General features: G+C 39.4%; 1 protein-coding gene across 1 annotated transcript; it reads right to left on the minus strand.

The window, feature by feature from the left end:
* Positions 1 to 15107: 15107 nt before the first annotated feature.
* LOC140007215 (uncharacterized) lies at positions 15108 to 15710 on the minus strand. The gene has a single exon (XM_072049913.1). The coding sequence runs from the start codon at positions 15708 to 15710 to the stop codon at positions 15108 to 15110; it is 603 nt and encodes a 200-aa protein (XP_071906014.1).
* Positions 15711 to 20771: the final 5061 nt, after the last annotated feature.

The following is a 20771-nucleotide window of genomic DNA, read 5'->3' on the forward strand; positions in this document are numbered from 1 at the left end:
AAATCCCTAACTATTACAAGCCAAGAGGTGTACACATACCCCATAGAGAATAACTTAAATAAAAAGCAAAAGTAAATGACATAAATAAAAGAAATTAAAGAAAGGCTAGGAACGCAAAGTAGACATGTATTTCTCACGTAGCACGTTGGTTCACATAGGAGAGACAAAAAGATAAAAGAAGTTATACTTCTCTTGAGTTGAAGCTCTAACGTAGTGAAGTTACTAATGTACCCTCCAAAATAATAAAAGGGTCAAGGTACCACAAATAGTAAAGTATGACAAAGTCACCAAAGAAAAGGGTGGCTTGGGCTATGACTATCAAAACAAAAAGGTAATAAGACAAATCGGAATCCATCAAATATTGAATGTTTCCTCACTTTGCAACTTAGAAATAATGTATGAATTCCAAACAAAGGTGGAACATTGATCAAATTTCTAAAATAGCAAAACGACTAAAGACCCAATAGCAAACATTGATCAACCAATCAAGGTTACTTGAAAACATTTTTAGGAACTTTACGGGTCCAATGAGTAAGGAATGGTCAAGTAACCAATTTATTTCAGAAAATTCAAGAAAATAGGCTACCACATACTCATTTAGACACCAAGTTTCACAATCCATGCATTAAGCATCACCTTGGCAAAACATGATAACCAATGAAGGCAAGCAAGCAATTGAATTGAAACAATAGTGCTGCCAAAGACTCAATTGCGAACGCTAACCAAGCACTCAAACCTAATCAAACATTTTTAAGAGTTTCAAAGGTCTAAGGGTAAAGAAAAAGTCAAGTAATGGCTCAAAATTTAATTATTCTAGGACCTATTTGCAAAAAACTAGAACATGCTTGGGCTTTTGTGGAACATGGAGAAGCTTGAGGGATTAAATTGATTAATCTTTTCAATTGCTTGGGCCATAGTGCAACAAAAGGGAACTTGAGTGGTCAAGATGCAATTTTTTTTTTTGAAAGCTTTCCATGCAAACTCATGCAAATTAACGTGAGATGGTCTGCAACAAGAAAACATTTCTGCAATCAAGAATATCAACGCAACTTGCATTTTCACAAGCAGATATCAACCTTAACGCCAAATTTGATCAAAACCATTCAACCCAAAACATCTAAAAACCTTATCCAAGCAACATGCAACACGATTTCAACATCCAAACAAAACAAAACATAGAAGGGAAATTGCTCAAAATGCTAGAAGATGACTTGGCAAAATTCTGGTTCATTCATCTTAGCAATTGTCTGGTCATGGTTCAAATATTTAAAACCCAAATATGCAAACTCAGCACCAAATTTCCACTCCTTCCCTTCAAACAAGATTAAGCATGCAACTACGTAGAAAACATAGTTTTTATTTCTGCAAAACAAACTACTCCAGCCGCGGCTTTCTTCCATTTCATTATGAAAGTGAAATTTGATGAATATCTAGATTTTTTAAAACCAAACAAGCACACACATCAAGTTCTAATCATCCATTCAACCAAGCATTACATTTTTTGTTTTGCCGCAAAACCAGAGCTGGGAGTCTGAGTTGCTTAGCAGCAAAAGAAACGGCAAGAGACGCAAGCTCTCATAAGTTTGCTAGTTCAGACATTTGAAATGCAGCAAGGATGGAAAGCAAGAAACTTAGGACAGACATGCATAACTGAACCCCAAATCATAGACCTTAATCAAACTAAAACTTAAGCAACAAAACCAGAGAACTTTGACATCCGAACAAGCAACGAACACTTCCAAAGTAGGAACGGAACATGTCATTTCCTTCAATGATTTCGCCTACAATTTTTCTGGTTTTTACTGCAAGTTTTTCTTTGTTAACATGTCAAAACTTTGGGGTTATGATTTTAAACAACAAACATCATAGAAAAATCCAATCAGCAATCCAACAAATCTTCACAATAACTCTTCTACAACTCCCCTGTATTGGCTCTAACCAAACACCAACCGAAAGGAAAATGAAGTCCTAGCCAGATTATGCAGCCGATGTTTTGTTTTTATGCCCAAAAATATACAAGACAGGAAAAAGGAAAGCGATGGCAAGGGAAACATCAAAGAGCAAACATGATGGAACTATGGCACGAGCCAACAAACCAGCGGCAAAAAGGGTGACGGTTCGTGTATCTTCTTAGCAGAATCATGGTTTTCTGGACTACAATTTCTGGGTTTGCTTGTAACAATCAGCCATAAACTTCAATCAAGACTCATAGATTCACCGGATGAAACCATATAGAAAACCTAAACCCCTACCCCAAAACCCAGTCCAAACCCACGAAATACTTCACCAAACAAAAAATGTAAAACAGTGGCATCAACCAGAGCACATCCATAGCAAAAATTTACATCTAATACGCCTCAGAAGGTGCAGAAACGATATACTTACAGAGATAAAACCCTGGGAAATCGATGGAAGTTGCGCAGATCTATGGAGGGAAAATCCTCTCTTCTTTGTTTCAGCAATTTCCAGGAGTGACGCGTTTGTCACTTTGAGCGTCGATTCCACATGCTTGGAGCTGTTTTCTCCCAGCCGAAACCCTCTTGCCCCTTTTTTTTGTTCCTTTTCTTGTTCGTTTCTCTCCTTCCTCACTTCCTAACCTAGCCGCTGCACCTCATTATCTTCTCCAGCGTTTTCTGTTTCTCTCAGCCGTCACCTCCCTAGTTTTCAAAAACCTTCGCTCTCTCTTGTTTCCTTACTCCGCCGCCACTCCTGCTCTGATTTCTCTCTTCCTCCGTTTTAACTTTCACTTTTCCCTCCGTTCCCTTTTCAGCCCAGCCGTCACTGCCGATACTATCTCCCTCGATTCACCCCTCGTAGCCTTTTTCTGTTTTCTCCTTTCTCTCCTCCTTTTTTCCTCACGAACCGCTCACTCCTTTGTTTCCCTTTTCCGTTCTTCCAACCTTCCTCGGCTCTCAACTCTCTCAGTCTCTTTTCCCTGCTCAACCCGTTATTCCTCTCTTCAAAACCCGCTGTCCTTCCTTCCTTTCAGCCGTCATTCAGTCCCTCTCTACTCCGATTGTCAACCCTTCCTTCTGGTCTCTCCCTCTTTCTCTTTTCTTTTTCCTTTCTGCCCACTCACCAAACCCCAGCCGTTAGAAGCCTTCAGATTTTTCTCACCCAGCCATTATCTTTCTCTGGTCTTTTTTCATTTTCTGCAGATTTGAAGCCGTCACAGAACACCTTCTCACGCTCCACTCTTTTCTTTCTCAACTCTCTCTCGGTCACTCTCTGATTTACTTTCCCGTTTTCCTTTAGCCTTCCCTCTCTCTTGTTTTCTTACCCCCTGTCACCTTTTGCTTTCCTTTCTCTCCCAGAAAATTTTTCCGTTCCTAGCCTTCTCCTTTTTCTTTTGCCGTTCACTCTCTGAAACCCCCTCCTTGGCTGCTGCTTTTCTTTTTCCTTTTATATCATCTCCCCAACCTCCTAAACCCTCACCTCAACGATGAGGATGAGGGGCTTGTTACTCCTGTAAAATCTAGCCCTCTGATGGTCTTCTGTGAGTGTCCTTTGCACGCTGCAAAAAATTGCAGCGTGCATGCCGCGACAAATTTTTTTTTTTTAAATAACTAATTTATTAATTAAACAAAAATGATGATAATAATAACAATAATAATAACAAAAACAACTTAATTAACATTGGATAAAAATAAATAAACTAGAAACAATAAAATGCAATTTTCCATTTTTCCTTTTTTCATTTCTCATTTTTCACTTTTTTCTCTTTTTTTCATGATTTTTCTTTTTGAATCCATAAATGAAACAAATGTTCGTAAACTAATTAAAATAAGAGACATGAAACAGGAAACCCCTAAGATAAATCTAAAATTGAAACAACAAATCTAAAATTAAACTAATTAAACAAGTAAAATTCGAAACCAAAAATTTGGTGTCTACAAGAACCCTAAAAACTTTCACATACTCTCTTTCTTGTTTAGTCTCACTTCCCTTTTTAAAATGAAAATTTGCTAACCAAGTTTTCTAAGGAAGGTTTTCATTATAAATGTGAGTATGTGGTTGTGTGTATTACGTGTATTTGTGGGAGATTATATACATATCTTTGTTGGAAGTATGGACGACCGCGGCGTGTGAGTTTGGAAAAGAAAATTTCTGCTGAAAATGTTTTGTACCAAATCCAGCCGGATTGTTTGAGGGTTTTGAAAAAAAATTGGTTTCGCCACTGCCCTGTATCCGGCCAGGAATCCGGCCAGAAACCGGTTGGATTGTGACATGTCACAGTCGGTCATCAGCTTTGACCGACTGTTTTTCTTCCTTCTTATCCTACTTTTGTCCAAAATATCTTCATTTCCTTTCCTTGCTCAGCCGTGCACCTTGAGAGAAAGAAAGAAAGCTCTTCATTTTTCTAACTTCAATTTCTACTCAAATCTTGAGTTTTAACCATTGGATTTTTAAACTACTTCGTACAAGTGCTAGCTAAAGGGGATTAAAGGCCTTGGTGGAGTTGTTTTTAAAGGGGAAGCTTTAAGTTCCTACCTTTCTTGAATTATAAGGTGAGTTGCTAAGAAAGTTCTTTTTTTCTTTGTTTAATAATGGTATATTACTGGATTGTAAAGGTTAAAGATGCTATATTGTGGATGATTTCATGGATTCAAGTCAAGTTGGACCAATTTCTGATTTATTGGGAATTTTTCTGATTTTATATGATAATCATGGATTGGCTTTGGATTGATGGATTGAGATGGTGTTAAATGGAACTTGTATGCGTTAATTGCGATTGTTTGCGGAAAATTTCCGCTTGTGGGGATAAATTCCGGTTCTAGGGTTTTGATTTGGGGTTTTCATATGGTTGACTCTTAAGCTTCTAATTGGCTTTGATTGAAGGGTATTGTGGCCTAATTAGATGTGTTTTATGGTTTCGAATCATATGTGTGATTGTGGTTAATTGTTATGAGATTGGGTTTTTGATTGTAGGGTGAAAGTGAAGAATTTAGGGGGAAGTGCCATCCGTTTATTTTCTTGTAAAGTACGTGAGTTAAAGTGGTTTTGGAAATGTGATTTTTGTGTCAAGTTGGATGTATTTCATTGAAAACTACTTTGGTCCTCTTGAAGGAGGTTAGATGAGTTACATGTTATGTAAACTTCTATACTTTCGTTTAATGAAGGTGGTGACCATTTTAACCGTTTTCAAATGTAGTGCATAGCTACCACTGTCCAGTTTTCACCATCAATTGATTACTTATTTCTTGCCAAAATAAAGAGGTATGAGTTAGAGTTTTCTCGGCCACAAATGAACTACTTTCAAGTGAGGTTTTAAATGTGAAATTAAGGTATTTTGTCCTCCTTCTCACGTGATTTTCATCATGACATTTGTATATAATGTTTACTGGACTATAAGTTGCTTTTGAGCCACATAAACTATTCAGACAGAATATTTCCTTAGCCTATCTATTTGGATACTGATTGTCTTTGGTCCAAGTGTTTTCCGTTGGAAATTTTATAACCCTTTTGAGTTTAGTTTTGCGTTTGGATTATGAAACCTTCGTTATTTCCGTCTATAGATCCAAATACCCTCTTTTCACTTGAAAGTCATCTTTATACGTTTTACTCGTAATTAGTCGGGTTTCTTCGATTTCACTTACTTGTTTTGCTAGATGAACTGTAATATTCTTTCTCGTTTAATCTTAGGTTTCATCGGTGACTGAGAGTAATATCCAGAAGGATATTTTGGGCATTGTTTTGCGTAAATAGGTGAGTGTTCCTTGTTTGTTATATTCCCCTTGACTTCATGACTTCATGGCTTGCTATTATTATTGGATAATGTGCTAAGTGCCCTCCATGATTGCCAAAACGAGCTTTCCGGGCGAGTGTGTACTTTATCGCACTTGACCTAAACGAATGTGAAATTTTCAATGATTGAATGATTGAACCGTTACTTGTGCATGAATGTAAGCCTTTTTGGCTGAATTGGGCCCTGCCCTTCGTTACTGATCGACTCGAGCCAAAAGCGGAATCGGTCGGGTGATATGGTGACCCTGGGTAAATGTTTGGTATACTCGAGTATTACCTTGTAGTCTGGTAGAGCTTGGCCAACGTCCAGGAGGGGGTGAATGAAATGAATGAACGAATGTCAATGCAAATGAGGTGTTTTACTGACAAAAATGCATTTTTAAATGATTGGAGGAATAAGGGAATGAAAGGAGAATGAATGAACGAATGAATGAATAACACCCTGTGAGCATGTATTCTTTTACTGAATGTGTTATTATTGCTTTCCATTGTAAATGTTTCTTGAGTATTGGTATCTACGGTTAATGCATTAGCTTTATTGTTTGATTATGTGTTCGGAACCTCACTGAAATTCTAACTCACCCCTTTAGTTTTGTTTTCCTTAACAGAGGAAGGCGAGCAAGGATGAGAGCTCGGTATAGACTAGCCTAGACTTATTTCAGATGTTTGTAATAGTTCTCGCCCTACCTTTTGGCACAGGCTGGATGTATGACGAATTGAGAACCTTTGTATATTTGATGTTTGTACCCCCTTTTGAGATCGAAATGTATATAGGTTTCACTTTAAGTTTTGGATTGTTTTCATTTGATCTTGTGGTTTTATTTCGGATTTGATTGAGGTATAACCGAGTCCCAGCGAGAGCTGGGCAGGCAGTCCGCCGAACCCTTTAGTTCGCCTTAGGGGGAGGTGGGGCTGTCACAGGAAGAGAGGGGCGGCTGAACAGTGTATCTTTGATTGAACATAACTCTTTGTATAAAAGTCAAAATCGAGTGTCGTTTGCGGCATTTGAAACTAGACATTCTTAGTTTTAAAATAGTATAAAATCACTGTCTAATTAGTTTGTGTGAACTGCAGTGAACTGATAAGATCGGCTGTTCTGTTCAACTTATTCATTCGAATGGAAATGAGAAGCTGTAACTTGTGGCTTGAATTTCAACTACTTGTGAACTGATTTTGGAAATGGTTTCTTCTGATGAAATGTATCTTTCAGAACCTAGTTTTCAATGCCACTACCCATTCTCAATTTCAAGTTGTATTGGGTGAGATATGGCCTAATTTTTAAATTGCATCAAAACTGGAAACTGGAAAGTTTCTTCCCTCTTGCTGGCCGAATGGTTAAACTTGTTTTGGAATATTTTGTTTCGAAAACTTTGATGTCAATTACCTCTAAATTGCTAATTGGATGTATAAGGAACCTTAGTTTCAACATTTGACCTAATTGAGGTTGATTGTGTGGTACAAAATGTTTGAAAAGGAAAGAGAACCACAGATGGCAAATTTGCTTTGAAATTTTCTCGAACTTTGACTATTTTGTTAACTATCTTTCCACGTGAGTTTTTGCGTGAAATTTGGTAGAGATATAGTCACATATGGAATATTTAGTGTACCAAATTTGGTGTATTTCCAATGCCATTTTGATGGCCAAATGATACTTCAAAGATAGCTTTTCAAATCTGAAAAATGACTGAACAGTTTGCAAAATGCGGCCAACTTTGAACTAATGTATCTCAATACTCAAAACTCCGAATTTACTTCTATTTGTTGTGTTTGAAACTTTGTTTAGAACTCTTATTGTGTTATGAATTTTAAAGACTGATTCACTTTCTGTGAATTATGCCAAATTTCCAAAGTTTGCTGAAAAACCAAGACTAGTTCAAACCTATCTTCTTGGAACTAAAACTTTGAGCTGAATTATGAATGCTTCTAGTTGGAATCGTGGAAAAGTGTCTTCTGAAACTTTTAGTACTCTGAATTTGGTTTCTAACGATATAAAATTTTCCATTTTTGGACTTACGAAATTCGAGTTACGATTTTTCAAAGTAATGTCACTCTAAACTGGAAAATTTCTATTTCAACCAAATTACTCCTCTAAGAACTTTCCACCTTCCTTTGTGATTGTTTGTGACGGCCCCACTTTCCCTTAAAACGAACCAAAGGGTTCGGCGGACCGCCTGCCCAACTCTCGCCAGAACTCACTCACTCATAACTCAAGAAAAAAAAATAACATACATCCATAGAAAATGAATAACACACCCACTTCAACTTAATATATACATTGATGTTCAAATCCAGCTACAAGGCTTAGACACACCCAAATACATTAACGTGTTTACAATCCGAGTCCAATCAACCCTAGTCGAGTGCCAGCACGAGTACCATGCAAAATTCAAAACTAGACTACTCTATACAAGTCTCGCGCCTCACTCGTACCCCCTGCTAAGGAAAACAAATGGAACAGGGTAAGCTATATGCTTAGTGGATAATCAGAGGTAAAAATGTAAACTCACATAATTAAACAAGTAAATTAGGATATTTCACATCAATAACAGAAAGATAACATCACAATGGTAGGATACGGATGGCTCCAAAACCAGTTCAATTCCCCGACCTTGAACACCTGTTGACACTCCGTCAATCAAAGTACTCATAAACCTTAGACTCCACTTAACTTTCCCCATTCACCTTATCAACCCCCGCTGGTCAGTCAATAGTACACGGCAGCTCGAGCGAAACAAAATAACTTAGCTTTCATCAAAGTTTTAACAAAGAACTAAATCCCAAGGTTAGCATGGAACTATCTTCGACCAAGCCCCGGCTGGCTCGAATAGTTCGTCTACCCTTGGAACCGGGTTGGAACCAAGCCCTGAGATATCCAATTTCTCAATAGATGATATCTCTCAACAAAGTACACAACAAAGTACTTACCCCAACAGCACATAGCAAAAAGGGGTTTAACTCAAATCATGTAACCACCCCTATCAGCACATAGCAAGATGGTGATACTCAACATAAGACATGTATTCTCACATATGAAATCAAAACAAAAGATGGGCTTAGGTCGAGTAAGATAAAGTACACCCTCGCCTAAGTACCCATTTAACATATACAAAGCACTTTAACAATTTCACATCAAGAAACAACCCAATTACTCACTTGATAAAGCTTGGTACGAAAAATGATACAATTCACTGAGCTTGACTTTCACCGTCAAAAGCCTCACAATCTGTATTGACAGATTATATACACACATAAGTGAAACGGCCATACAATAGCAGTTTATAACTTAAACGATCGAAAACGGTCGAAAACAGTCAAAATAATAAAAAAACGGTAAAACGGTTGAGAAATGCACGTGCGCGTGAAAATGAAAATGGTACAAAATGGGTTATACGATTTTGTCTATAACTGAAGCTGTAGTTATCAGATCAAAATGTATCAGGTAGTGTCTTGAAACTTAGACAAAAGATTACAACTTTCATGAAGATACCTCAACCCACTTTTCAGTGTATCCAATTCAAATTTGTAAAATACAGAACTAGAACTCCAAAGGCCAGTTTATATCTGTGACAGCCCCACCTCTTCCTAGGGCAAACCCTAGGGTATCAGCGGACTGCCTGCCCAACTCTCGCCAGGGATCAGTCGATCAAAGAACTAGCAACTCAAAATAACTAGGGAAAAATAACTTCAAATTAAATCGTACAACCCTAATAACACATAACCGTCAATTAACTTTCCAAACTTAATACGGCAAGCTAAGAGTCACACTTACCATTCCATACTACAAATTACATAACATGAGTCAAACTTATAAATTCAAGCTTACAAAAGTAAAAGGTAAAGTCATCTTAACAAAAGGTTACAAGATCAGGCAAAACAAAGCTAAGAAAGCTCTCGACCGTTAGTCCATCCCCGATCTGTTAAGGAAAACAAAGGAAGTGGGATGAGCTAAAGCTCAGTGAGATTCCAAGTAAAGCAAGTAAACACGTAGCCAAATTAAGGTATAAAGTAATCAAATAAATACCGTATGATACAATAACAAGTAACCACAGTTCAATTCAAAGACACGAGTGGCTTTCAAAAGCCAAAATCCCCTTGAGCTTGATCATAAATGTCTCCGTTGACATTCCGTCAACATTTGCATACACAGAATATCAAGTCCGTAGAACACCACTTTCACCTACCTCCGTCCACCATTCAACGCCCCACCGAGCCCGCACTCCATAAACAGTAGTTAGGTAATACTCAAGTATACCGATTTTAGTGTGCAGTAAACAGTCCTCAAGGTTTATCGGCCTTCTCGACCAAACCCTTGCTGGCTCGATAGAACCGACTCACCTGTGAGGTTGGCCACCCAAGCAGTAGTAGTAGTTGATGGGATATCACCCAAACAACTCAATCACAGGCATTCATGGAGTTATCACATCTCATAATAGCAGTACATAGAGCTTCAGTAAAACAAGCAAGGGAGGTCGGGTGTGATAAAGTACACACTCGCCCCCATTTGATAAAAATCGTATTTGGTTTCAACAGTTAACAATCAAATATTCAGATATTTCACATAACACATAGCAGGTAGTGGAACACTCACCTGTCAATCAAAAATAGCAACCGATGTCAAACGTCTAGTTACGCTCGCCTTCGTTTCCCAAACCTAGGGTAACGAGTGAAATCGTTAACAATTAGATTCATGCCCCACTAGGTTAGGCTCATTAAGAGACCAAGTGCGTAGTCTAAGCTACTTAATCCGTCATGCAAACAAGGTCCAAACCATGATAAAATTTCATGAGAAAACAAGTTTAGTAGATGCATGATAGTTCGGCAAAAGAAAAGTTCCAATCGGGCTTAAGGGTTTCTTCTCGGGTTGCACAGTCTTGCCCTGGCAGTCTTAGGAAAACGGTCATAACTCACTGTAGAAAAGTCAAAATTAGGTGCCGTCAGTGGCGTTGGAAACTAGACTCGAAGGGCTTTCCCAGGGTACCAAGGTTACACTGTGGCTCATCTCCTATCGACAACAATAACTCAGACAAGGTGGCTGTTTTTCCAACCCAGGATCAGCATTAACCGTATACCAAACTACTCTAGTTCTAGGGGCTAACTTCATTAGTTTAGATCCAAATTCACCCAATTCACTCCTCAAGTGATCATATACAAGGATTCAAGTCACCTTGAATCAATGGAGTTCACAACATAACATACAACATGATTTAAGGCAGCCACAATGACCTCATAACCACAAGAATCCTAAAACAGTCTACTAATGGTTCAAAAGTACTACTTTACTTGCTTCAATTCCATTCCAATTTACTCATAGGCTTAACCAATAGTTAACCTAGTTTATTAGGCTTGATTAGGGCATAATTTAACAACAAAATTGAGGGAAAACCCCTCCTACAAGAACCGGCCAGCAAGAACAAAAGTAACCAGCCCACACTTTTCAACATTTGTTCAACCTTCATCCTTACATGTTTTCCACTCAAATCATCATATCAAGTGGTAGATCTAGCTCAAAAGAGGGTTAAAACATAATAATACCTCATAAACAAACATGAATAAGATTGAAACATTTCATCAAACACTTGGTGTGCATACTAAGAAACCTAGCTACTACTTGTTTAATTCAAGAAACTAACCCCACACCTCAACCAAACAACGTGTATCTTTGCTACTAACACTTAAAGTGCATGATCTATCATCAAAAACCAAGATTTAAAGAACATATACCTCTCTTGTGGTGAGCTTGAACCACCAAAATCAATCCACCAAAGTAAGTCTTCAAGCTTGAATAAAGCACTTAGAGTTGGAGGAACTCTCTTACTAACTCAAATCTTTCTCTTTTGATTGTTGTTCTTGATTTGCTAGGGTAAGAAAACAAGGTTATGGAGCTCACTCTCTCTCTCTCTCTTGAAGCTAAGAAATTTGGCCATCACAAAGAAAAAAAAAGGCTTTGGCTAGTTTAAATAATCTTCAAATCTTGGGTCTAACAAGATACTTGGTTAGGGTTTTGCCACATGGCCACTTACTTGTCCAATTCTTTCTTAATCTTTGACTAATGGTGTCTTAACCTTTCCAAATGTACCAATACTTAACTAGCACCTATAATCCTACATGTAAGGCCTCTACCACTAATATAAAGACACTTGGTAAAATGCAAGTGGTGTATTAATAAAAATCAACTCAAGAAAAATGTTTTACTCCAAGTAAAAAGGAATAAAGTGTAATGCATGAAATTAATTGTAACACCTAGAAAAGCTAATGTAAGGACATATAATATATGATTTAAATCCTAGGATAAGGCAATTAATTTGGGGAAATTGTGCTTTAAAAAAATGAGGGTTCTCACACTCTCTCCCCCTTAAAGAATTTCGTCCTCGAAATTCTCACCTTGATCACTGAATAGCTTAGGGTACTTGGCGCGAATGTCCTCTTCCACTTCCCAAGTAGCTTCCTCTACTTCATGATTTCTCCACAAGACCTTTACCAAGGGTATTTGCTTAGTCCTCAATTACTTCACCTTTCGATCTAAGATTTGCACTGGCCTTTCCTCGTAGGTTAAAGATTCATCAATGTTAATTTCCTCTGGCTTCAGTATATGAGTGGGATCTGGATGATACTTTTTCAACATGGACACGTGAAATACATCATGAACCCCGGATAGACTTGTCGGTAACTCCAATCGATATGCCACGTTTCCAACTCGTTGAAGGATTTTGAATGGTCCTACGTATCTTGGATGAAGTTTCTTTCCTTTTCCTGCCGTGAGACTTCGAAGTGGCGTAATCTTCAAGAATACCTTGTCCCCAACCTCAAACTCCAAGTCCTTTCGTTGATTATCAGCATAACTCTTTTGTCGACTTTGCGCTATCTGAATCCTCTGACGTATCACTTTCACTTTCTCATACGCATCCTCGATCCATGGTACTGCAACTGGGTCTAACACCCTTCTTTCTCCTACTTCATCCCAAAATATTGGTGATCAGCATTTTCTTCCATAGAGAGCTTCATACAATGCCATTTGTATTGAAGAATGGTAACTATTATTGTATACAAATTCAACCAGAGCCATGTATTGTCCCCAACTTCCACCAAAATCTAGAATACAGGTCCTCAACATGTCTTCGAGTGTCTGAATAGTCCTCTCCGATTGTCCATCAGTTTGGGGATGATACGTAGTACTAAAGTTCAGCGTGGTCCCCAAGGTTCCTTGTAATTGTTGCCAAAAACGAGACACAAATCGTGGGTCTCTATCCGACACAATACTTACAGGGATCCCATGTAACCTCACAATCTCATCCAAGTATAGTTGGACCAATTTCTCCATAGAATATTTCATATTTACGGGTAAGAAATGAGCAGACTTGGTCAACCTGTCTACTATTACCCAAACGGCGTCGTGACCTTTTTGGGTACGGGGTAACCCTGGTACGAAATCCATAGTAATATGTTCCTATTTCCACTCAGGGATCTCCAGAGGTTGTAGAAGACCTGAGGGCTTTTGATGCTCAGCTTTCACTTGTTGGCACACCAAACATTTTTTGACAAACTGAGCAATTTCCTTCTTCATCTTATCCCACCAATACAGCCTTTTCAAATCTTGGTACATTTTATTAATTCCAGGAAGTACTGTATACTTGGACCGATGTGCCTCTTCCAAAATATCCCTTTTTATCACTTCATCTTGTGGTACCACTATTCGATCTCGAAATTTCAAGATACCTTCGGAACTCACGTTAAAGTCTTGTAACTCCCTTTTCTGCACTTCTTCTGTCCACCTTTGCACCATCCGATCATTCCCTTGAGCCTCTTTAATGCGGTCCAACAAATCAGATCTTACTGTAATATTGCAGAAAATTACCCTCTGTCGGTCTAATTGCGGGTTCCATTCACTCACTTCCTCCAACAAATTCCATTCCTTAACCATCAATCCAGCTACTTGCACTTGTTGGCTTAAAGCGTCTGCTACAACATTAGCCTTGCCCGGGTGATAATTAATTGTACAGTCATAATCTTCAAGAAATTCCACCCACCGACGCTGTCTCAAGTTTAACTCCTTCTGAGAGAATAGGTATTTCAAACTCTCATGGTCGGTATACACCTCAAAAGTCACTCCATATAAGTAATGCCTCCACTTCTTTAATGCAAAAACTACAGCGGCCAGTTCTAAGTCATGAGTGGGGTAATTTCGCTCGTGGGGTTTTAACTTCCTAGAGGCATAGGCAATTACACTCCTGTTTTGCATTAGAACACATCCCAAACCTTCCCTTGAGGCATCCGTATATACAGTAAAACTATCTCTCCCATTTAGTAAAGCTAAAACAGGCGCCGACGTTAACCGTTTCTTCAACTCCCGAAAACTAGATTCACACTTAGAATTCCAGACAAATTGACCATGCTTCTTGGTTAGATCGGTTAAAGGACCGGCTAATTTGGAGAAATCTTTGATAAACCGACGGTAATATACGGCTAAACCTAGAAAACTACGGACCTTAGTCGGGGTTTCCGGATGTTTCCACTCAGCTACAGCCTCTACATTCACTGGATCCACAGAAATTCCATCTTTAGATATTATATGCCCTAGAAAAGAAATTTGCTCCAACCAAAACTCGTACTTGCTGAACTTGGCAAATAACTGATATTCCCTTAAAGTCTGTAAAACTATCCTCAAATGCCGTTCGTGATCCTCTCGAGTCTTGGAATACACCAAAATATCATCGATAAATACTACAACAAATTGATCCAAGTAGGGCTTAAAGACTCGATGCATTAAATCCATAAATGCAGCAGGGGCATTCGTTAAACCAAAGGGCATCACAGCGAACTCAAAATGACCATATCTGGAATTAAAGGCAGTTTTCGGTATATCCTCTTGCCTAATTCGTAACTGGTAGTAGCCTTGCCTCAAGTCCAACTTAGAGAAAACTACTGCTCCTTGTAGTTGGTCAAACAATTCATCAATGTATGGCAAAGGATATTTATTTTTCACCGTAACATCATCTAGGCCACGATAGTCAATGCACAGTCTTAAACTACCATCCTTTTTCTTAACAAATAACATCGGCACTCCCCACGGTGACTCACTTTCTCGAATAAACCCTCGCTCTAACAGATCTTGTAACTGCAGTTTCAACTCCTTAAGTTCGGCGGGGGCCATTCGGTATGGCGTTTTTTGCAATGGGAGCAGTTCCAGATACTAAATCGATCTTAAATTCTATTTCCCTCTCTGCTGGCATCGATTTCAACTCATCGAGAAAGACATCAGGAAATTCATTCACTACTAAAACATCTTCCAGTTTCACTTTATCTCCAGGAGTATTAATTAAGAAGGCTAAGTAGCCTTGCGCCCTTTTACTTAACAACTTTCTGGCTCAGATTCCCAAAACAAGCGCAGACGAGGCTAACCTACCTCTCACGTCCAACCTTAAAGTTGCCTCTCCGGGTATCGAGAATTCCACCACTTTAGTTTTACAGTTCAATTGGGCGTTATAACGGGCCAGCAAATCCATGCCTATAATTACATCGTACCTCTTAAGGTCAAAACTTATCAAGTCACCCATTAACTTTCGTTCTCCTACCCAAATCTCGCAATTTTTATCGACCATATTGGTAATTAGGCATTGATCCCCAGTAGGTGTTTTAACTTCTAAATCATATGGCAACTTAACAGGGTTCACAGCAATACCACACATAAAGGCAGGATTCACAAAAGAATGGGTTGCCCCAGGGTCAATCAAAAGTTTAGCTAAGCGGTGGAATACAGGGATCGTACCTTCCACTACTTCCGAGGAATCTGGAACTCGCCGGTGGTCCGAAGCAAAAACCCTAGCAGAGGTTTTAGGTCGACTTGCACTGGCGGTAGGTTGCTTAGGGTTTGACTTTTCCGACTGGGTACCCCCGTTCCCGTCACGATTTTTAACAGGGCAAGTGGCAATCTGGTGTTCAGAACTTCCACAAACAAGGCACTTCCTCATCTTTTCCCAGCAATTATCTTTGGTATGATTTGGCTTACCACAATATCCACAGCTTGCACGTGTGGTGGGTGCGGGAACTCCTTGGGAGACAGTCCTCTGTTGTCCCTGTCCCCTTCCACTTTGAGCTCCTCTAGATGAAGCTCCTCATCTCAGTGTCCCCACAGTTCGGGCCCCACTCGCACCCCTTCCAAACTTCGGAGGTGGCACATTCTGATCACCTCGGCCAGGAGTACTACCAGATGCACCACACCTCTTTGCCTGAAAGGTCCGAACTTGAAATCGGGCCTACTCCACACGTTGAGCCTTTTCAAGCGCATATTTAAAAGTGTCAATTTGAGCGGCAGCTAAATCCTTTTGGATTTCTACATTCAAACCTTGTATAAACTGCCTTATCCGCTTTTGTTCACTCACTACCAACTCCGGAGCAAACTTGGAAAGTCGGGTGAACTGTGTCTCATATTCTGCCACACTTGAAGTGCCTTGGCACAGTTTAATGAATTCATTCTCCCTTTTCTCTTGAATTAAGGGTGGAAGGAATTTCTTGTTGAATTCCCTAGTGAAATTTAACCAGGTACGTGGGGTTTGCTCCCTTTCTCACTTGGCCCTTACTACGTTCCACCAGGAATGGGCCGCGCCTTCCAACTGGAAAACGGCGAAGGTAACCTGCCACTCTTCAGAGTAATGCAACGCGGCGAATATATCCTCCATTCGCTCGAACCAATTCTCGGCAAATTTGTGACGACCCCACTTCTCCCAAGGGCGAACCCAAGGGTATCGGCGGGCCGCCTGCCTAGCTCGCGCCAGGACTCAAAACTTAAAGCAATAAAACGAGATAGATCGAAAGAGCACTATATACAATATATACAATCCCAAAAGTTATATTTACATCTTCAAAAGTCTCGAGTCAAACCACTCTAATACACTATAACCACAACCAACAGAAGATAGACCCTAAGAAGGGTCCTTATACAAACCACCAAAGCAGAAAACAAACATCCTAACTGTTCAACTATTACAAGCCAATCTAACTATACTAGTATACGAGCCAAAAGTCCCCGCGTAGGCCCCTGCTAAGGAAAACAAAAGGAAAGGGGTAAGCTATATGCTTAGTAAGTAAACAGGGGCGAAAGCATAATTTCACGTAGCAACCATCACACAATAAGAGTAAAGCAAAAGCAGAAAAGTAACATCACATAATAAGGATACAGGTGGCTCCAAAGCCAATTCATATGCCACGCGTGATCTCCTGCCGACACTCCGTCGACCACACTCAATGGTCCGTAGAATTTCACTTGTACACCCACCGACACCTTATCACTCTCACTGGCCAGTCACCTCACAAACTTGCCCGGGCGAACGAAATCACAAACTTGAGCTTGAGTCACAAGCTCGGGTCACAAACTTGGTCACCTTCTCGGTGAACCGGATTCACAAAATTGGTTCATAACATGAACCTACAAACTTGGTGACCTCAGACTAAGTTGGACTGACTTCGACCAGGCCCTAACCGGCTGGAATAGTCCAAACAGGTCTTAGATCGGGCCCACGAACTCACAAACTTTGCAAACTTCACAAACTTTACTCGAAAGTCGCCCCGAGCCACAAGCTCAAGGGTTTTGGTTTCAAAAGGTTCATATACATATGCCAAGTACAATTATACATTCAAATTAGGGTTTAGGTCGAGTGCGATAAAGTACACCCTCGCCTAAGTACCCTTTTCACATATCTCAAACACATAGCAAAGAAAACACACCAAACTGGCCTGAATACTTACTCAGAATCTGAAATAGCAAAAACACGAAGTCAGATCGAAATGAACAGCTAGTAGTGGGCCCCACCAGTTCCGCCCAGCTCACCACCGTCTGAAATAGAAGATTCTGTCACATAATATCGTAAACGGCTACTATCGTGCCTAAAACAAGAAAAACGGCAAAAACGACACGCGCGCACGTAAATATGACAGACGGAAACGGAAACGGTCGTTAGCGGAAACGGCAGATTTGACACTCGTTTCTAATTTACTCATAAGTTGAGCTATGAATATCGGATTAAGGCGTATGAGATGCCAGATTGAAGCTTAAAGGATGAACAACAACTGTTATGAAGACATCCAGAACTGAAACTGGAGGCTTCAGTCCCAAATGAACCAAACACAATCACTTACGAAATCTGGCCAATGCACAAATGGTCAGTTTTGAGTGCAAACTGTTTTCTATGCTACACATGGTCAAAAGAGCTGAAAATTGGCAGTTAGATAGTTCATTCCAAATGGAACAACTTTCATGAAGGTCGGTAATCCAAATTCGGAACGGAAATTGGTCATCAGGACCAAAACAGATCTGACCAGAAAATGGTCATCTTCACGGCCAGGCCTTATTTGCTCGGCTATATCTCAGGTTTTATAAATCCGATTCATCAAATTCCAAGGGCGTTAGAAAGCTCTGATATAAGGCTATAAGTTTGGTGTTTTGGTCGCAAGCCCAAACAGCTTGTAACCCAGTCAAATGTGAAGCCAAAGTTCCAGTCGTAAACTTTCCAAAAACGTAACAGAATTTGACGGTCAAAACAGGTCTGAGTATTTCGTTTATAGTTCAGCATATACTAATCCGTTTAACCTGAAATTTTACAGGAATATCCAGGACTTAAGGGGCTACAATGTTGAAGAAGGAAACTTTGTCCAATTGTGAATGTAACAAGGTCAAAAATGGAAGACACTATACCAGAATCGCAAAATAGGATCACAAACCGTATTTGACCTCAATATGCGGTAATGGCACCAAATTCACTACGGTTATCGGATGGGGATGTAAGACCCACCGTTTCGAAGCTAAGAAACAGGGATACAAAAATGTAGAAGGCCACTGAGTCCAAATCCTAGAACAACTAGGTCAAATATGCAAAATACGAAACCAGAATTACCAAAACAGGTTTGCAAATCATATAATGCTGTAATGAGTCCAACTCAGTCTATACAAGTCCAAATGCATTGATTCCAAAGGCATATGGTAGCTAAGACATTCCTATATATTTCATCAGAAGACACCAACATCCAAATCCAAAGTAATTCCAGTCAAAATAGCCAAATACAAACGCAGTTCTGCCATCCTGATCAACCCAGAACAGCCACAGTAAAATTGACGTATCTCACTCTACACTAATCCAAATGACCTGAAATTTTTCAGGCACTTCAAACTCATCAATACCTACAACTTTCATGATTTGAGCAAAGTCCAATTCGGCCGCTAACCCTATGATCCAAAACCGGACAGAATTAGGGGTTTTGAAACCCTAACTTTTCATTGTTCAATCCAAATCCAAAATTGGTTGCAATTATCACTAATTCACACCTACTAGAGTCTTTCCCCCTCATTATCAACCATCATAGATGACCACAACATCACATTCATATTAAACCAGAAAATTCCTCAAAAATATAAAAACTTCACCAAATCACTTCAAATCAAGAAATAAATCACAAATATCAACACTTTAGCCACTACTAAGCATAACTTAAGCATCATTAGGTGTAGGAGTATGTTCAATCATCACTTACCTAGTATACAAGAGAAGAGGAGTTGTAGACCACCTTAGCTCTTCCAAAAACTTCACCACACCACTCACTACCACTCACTTAAGGGATTTTATGGAGAGGTTTCAAGTTTAATCGGTTAGTTTGTTGATTTGTGCAAGATTGGAGCATGAAATTTGGAGAGCTTTTCCTTTCCTTTTGCTTGATGTTGGTCGGCCACAAGAAGGAGAAGAAATGGTGAAATTTGGTCAATTTTTGAGATATTTATTTCATGGGTAAGAAAAGTCAAAAAGGTGAATAGTTGTCTTAGGTTTCAACCAATGGAAATGTGACACTTGTCACTCCATTAAATGCATTTCTATCCTTTCTTTTCCTCTCACATCAACCACTTCACACACTCCACTTATCTCTTAACACCCGATAAATTTTACACAGTATCCGGAATTTAACCTAATTGGCCGAATTTTTCCGAACTTTTTGCACTAGTGGGTCCCACGTCCAATATATGTTCTTATTTTCTCAAAATCTAACCGATACTAGAAAAATCATCTAAAAACTCTATTTGCTCATAAAAATTATCTGGGGAACTTTTCTAATAAAGAAAATGTGGAAAAAGACGGGCGATAACTAAAACTCCACTTAAGCTTTCTAATATAGTAACACTAGAGATTTGCTAATCATTCAAACTTACTAAACCTTGGTAATTAAAACAAATCCTATATTTACCTATGTCAAGGCACACACTAGAATACCGAATATAAACTATAGCTTGAACCTCATACTCATAATACGTAAACTAGGATTTTCAAGCTCAACCGAATTAGGGTTTCCTTCCTAGCCATAAAACCCTGATTTTTCTATACCAAATATCAAATAACCCTAATATCGACATACGAACGGACTGGGGCCTCACAAACTTCAGGTTCAGGCCCTCCAAGAAATTTTGGAGGAGCAAACTTTTGAAATCGCTCCAGGGCCCTATCCTGGCCTAATTCGGGGTCCCTTTGTTGGTTACCAGGTACTTGACCCTGTTGGTCAACCAAGCGGGCCAACAAATCAGTCATTCGATTAATAGCTGTTGCTACTTGGTCCCCTCCATCACCTCGGGGTCCCTGGTTTTGGTGGCACAGTTTTGATGCGCCACCGAACCTTGTTCCTCCCCTTGATCTTGGACTTGCCTGGATTCTCGTCCATGGCCCCGAGTACGTATTTGTCTAGTCTCCATTATTACTTAGTGGCCTAGTGCCCAAGTATGATAACTAACCGGGTAAGCAAATATGATATATGATAGATGCTTATATATAATGAAAAGTCAAATAAGAAATGGAAATCGGAATCACGAGAAGCAAGTGAAATGCACCGCAGTTAAAATTAATGGCGGAATAAAGTCAAAGTTTAAGGTCAAAGTCAAAGGTCAAAAGTCAAAAGTCAACAGTCAAAGATCAAGGTCAACAGTCAAAGTATTATATATTAAAAGGCTCATAGCAGTCACTTACAAGATAACGAGACCAAAATAGCAAGTACGAGCCCCC

This window comes from Coffea arabica, chromosome 5c, assembly GCF_036785885.1.
Source record: "Coffea arabica cultivar ET-39 chromosome 5c, Coffea Arabica ET-39 HiFi, whole genome shotgun sequence".
Lineage (NCBI taxonomy): Eukaryota > Viridiplantae > Streptophyta > Magnoliopsida > Gentianales > Rubiaceae > Coffea > Coffea arabica.

What these genes read in the sequence shown, in the direction of transcription:
- LOC140007215 (XM_072049913.1), bottom strand. Translation starts at nt 15,710, where the DNA reads ATGAGGAAGTGCCTTGTTTGTGGAAGTTCTGAACACCAGATTGCCACT.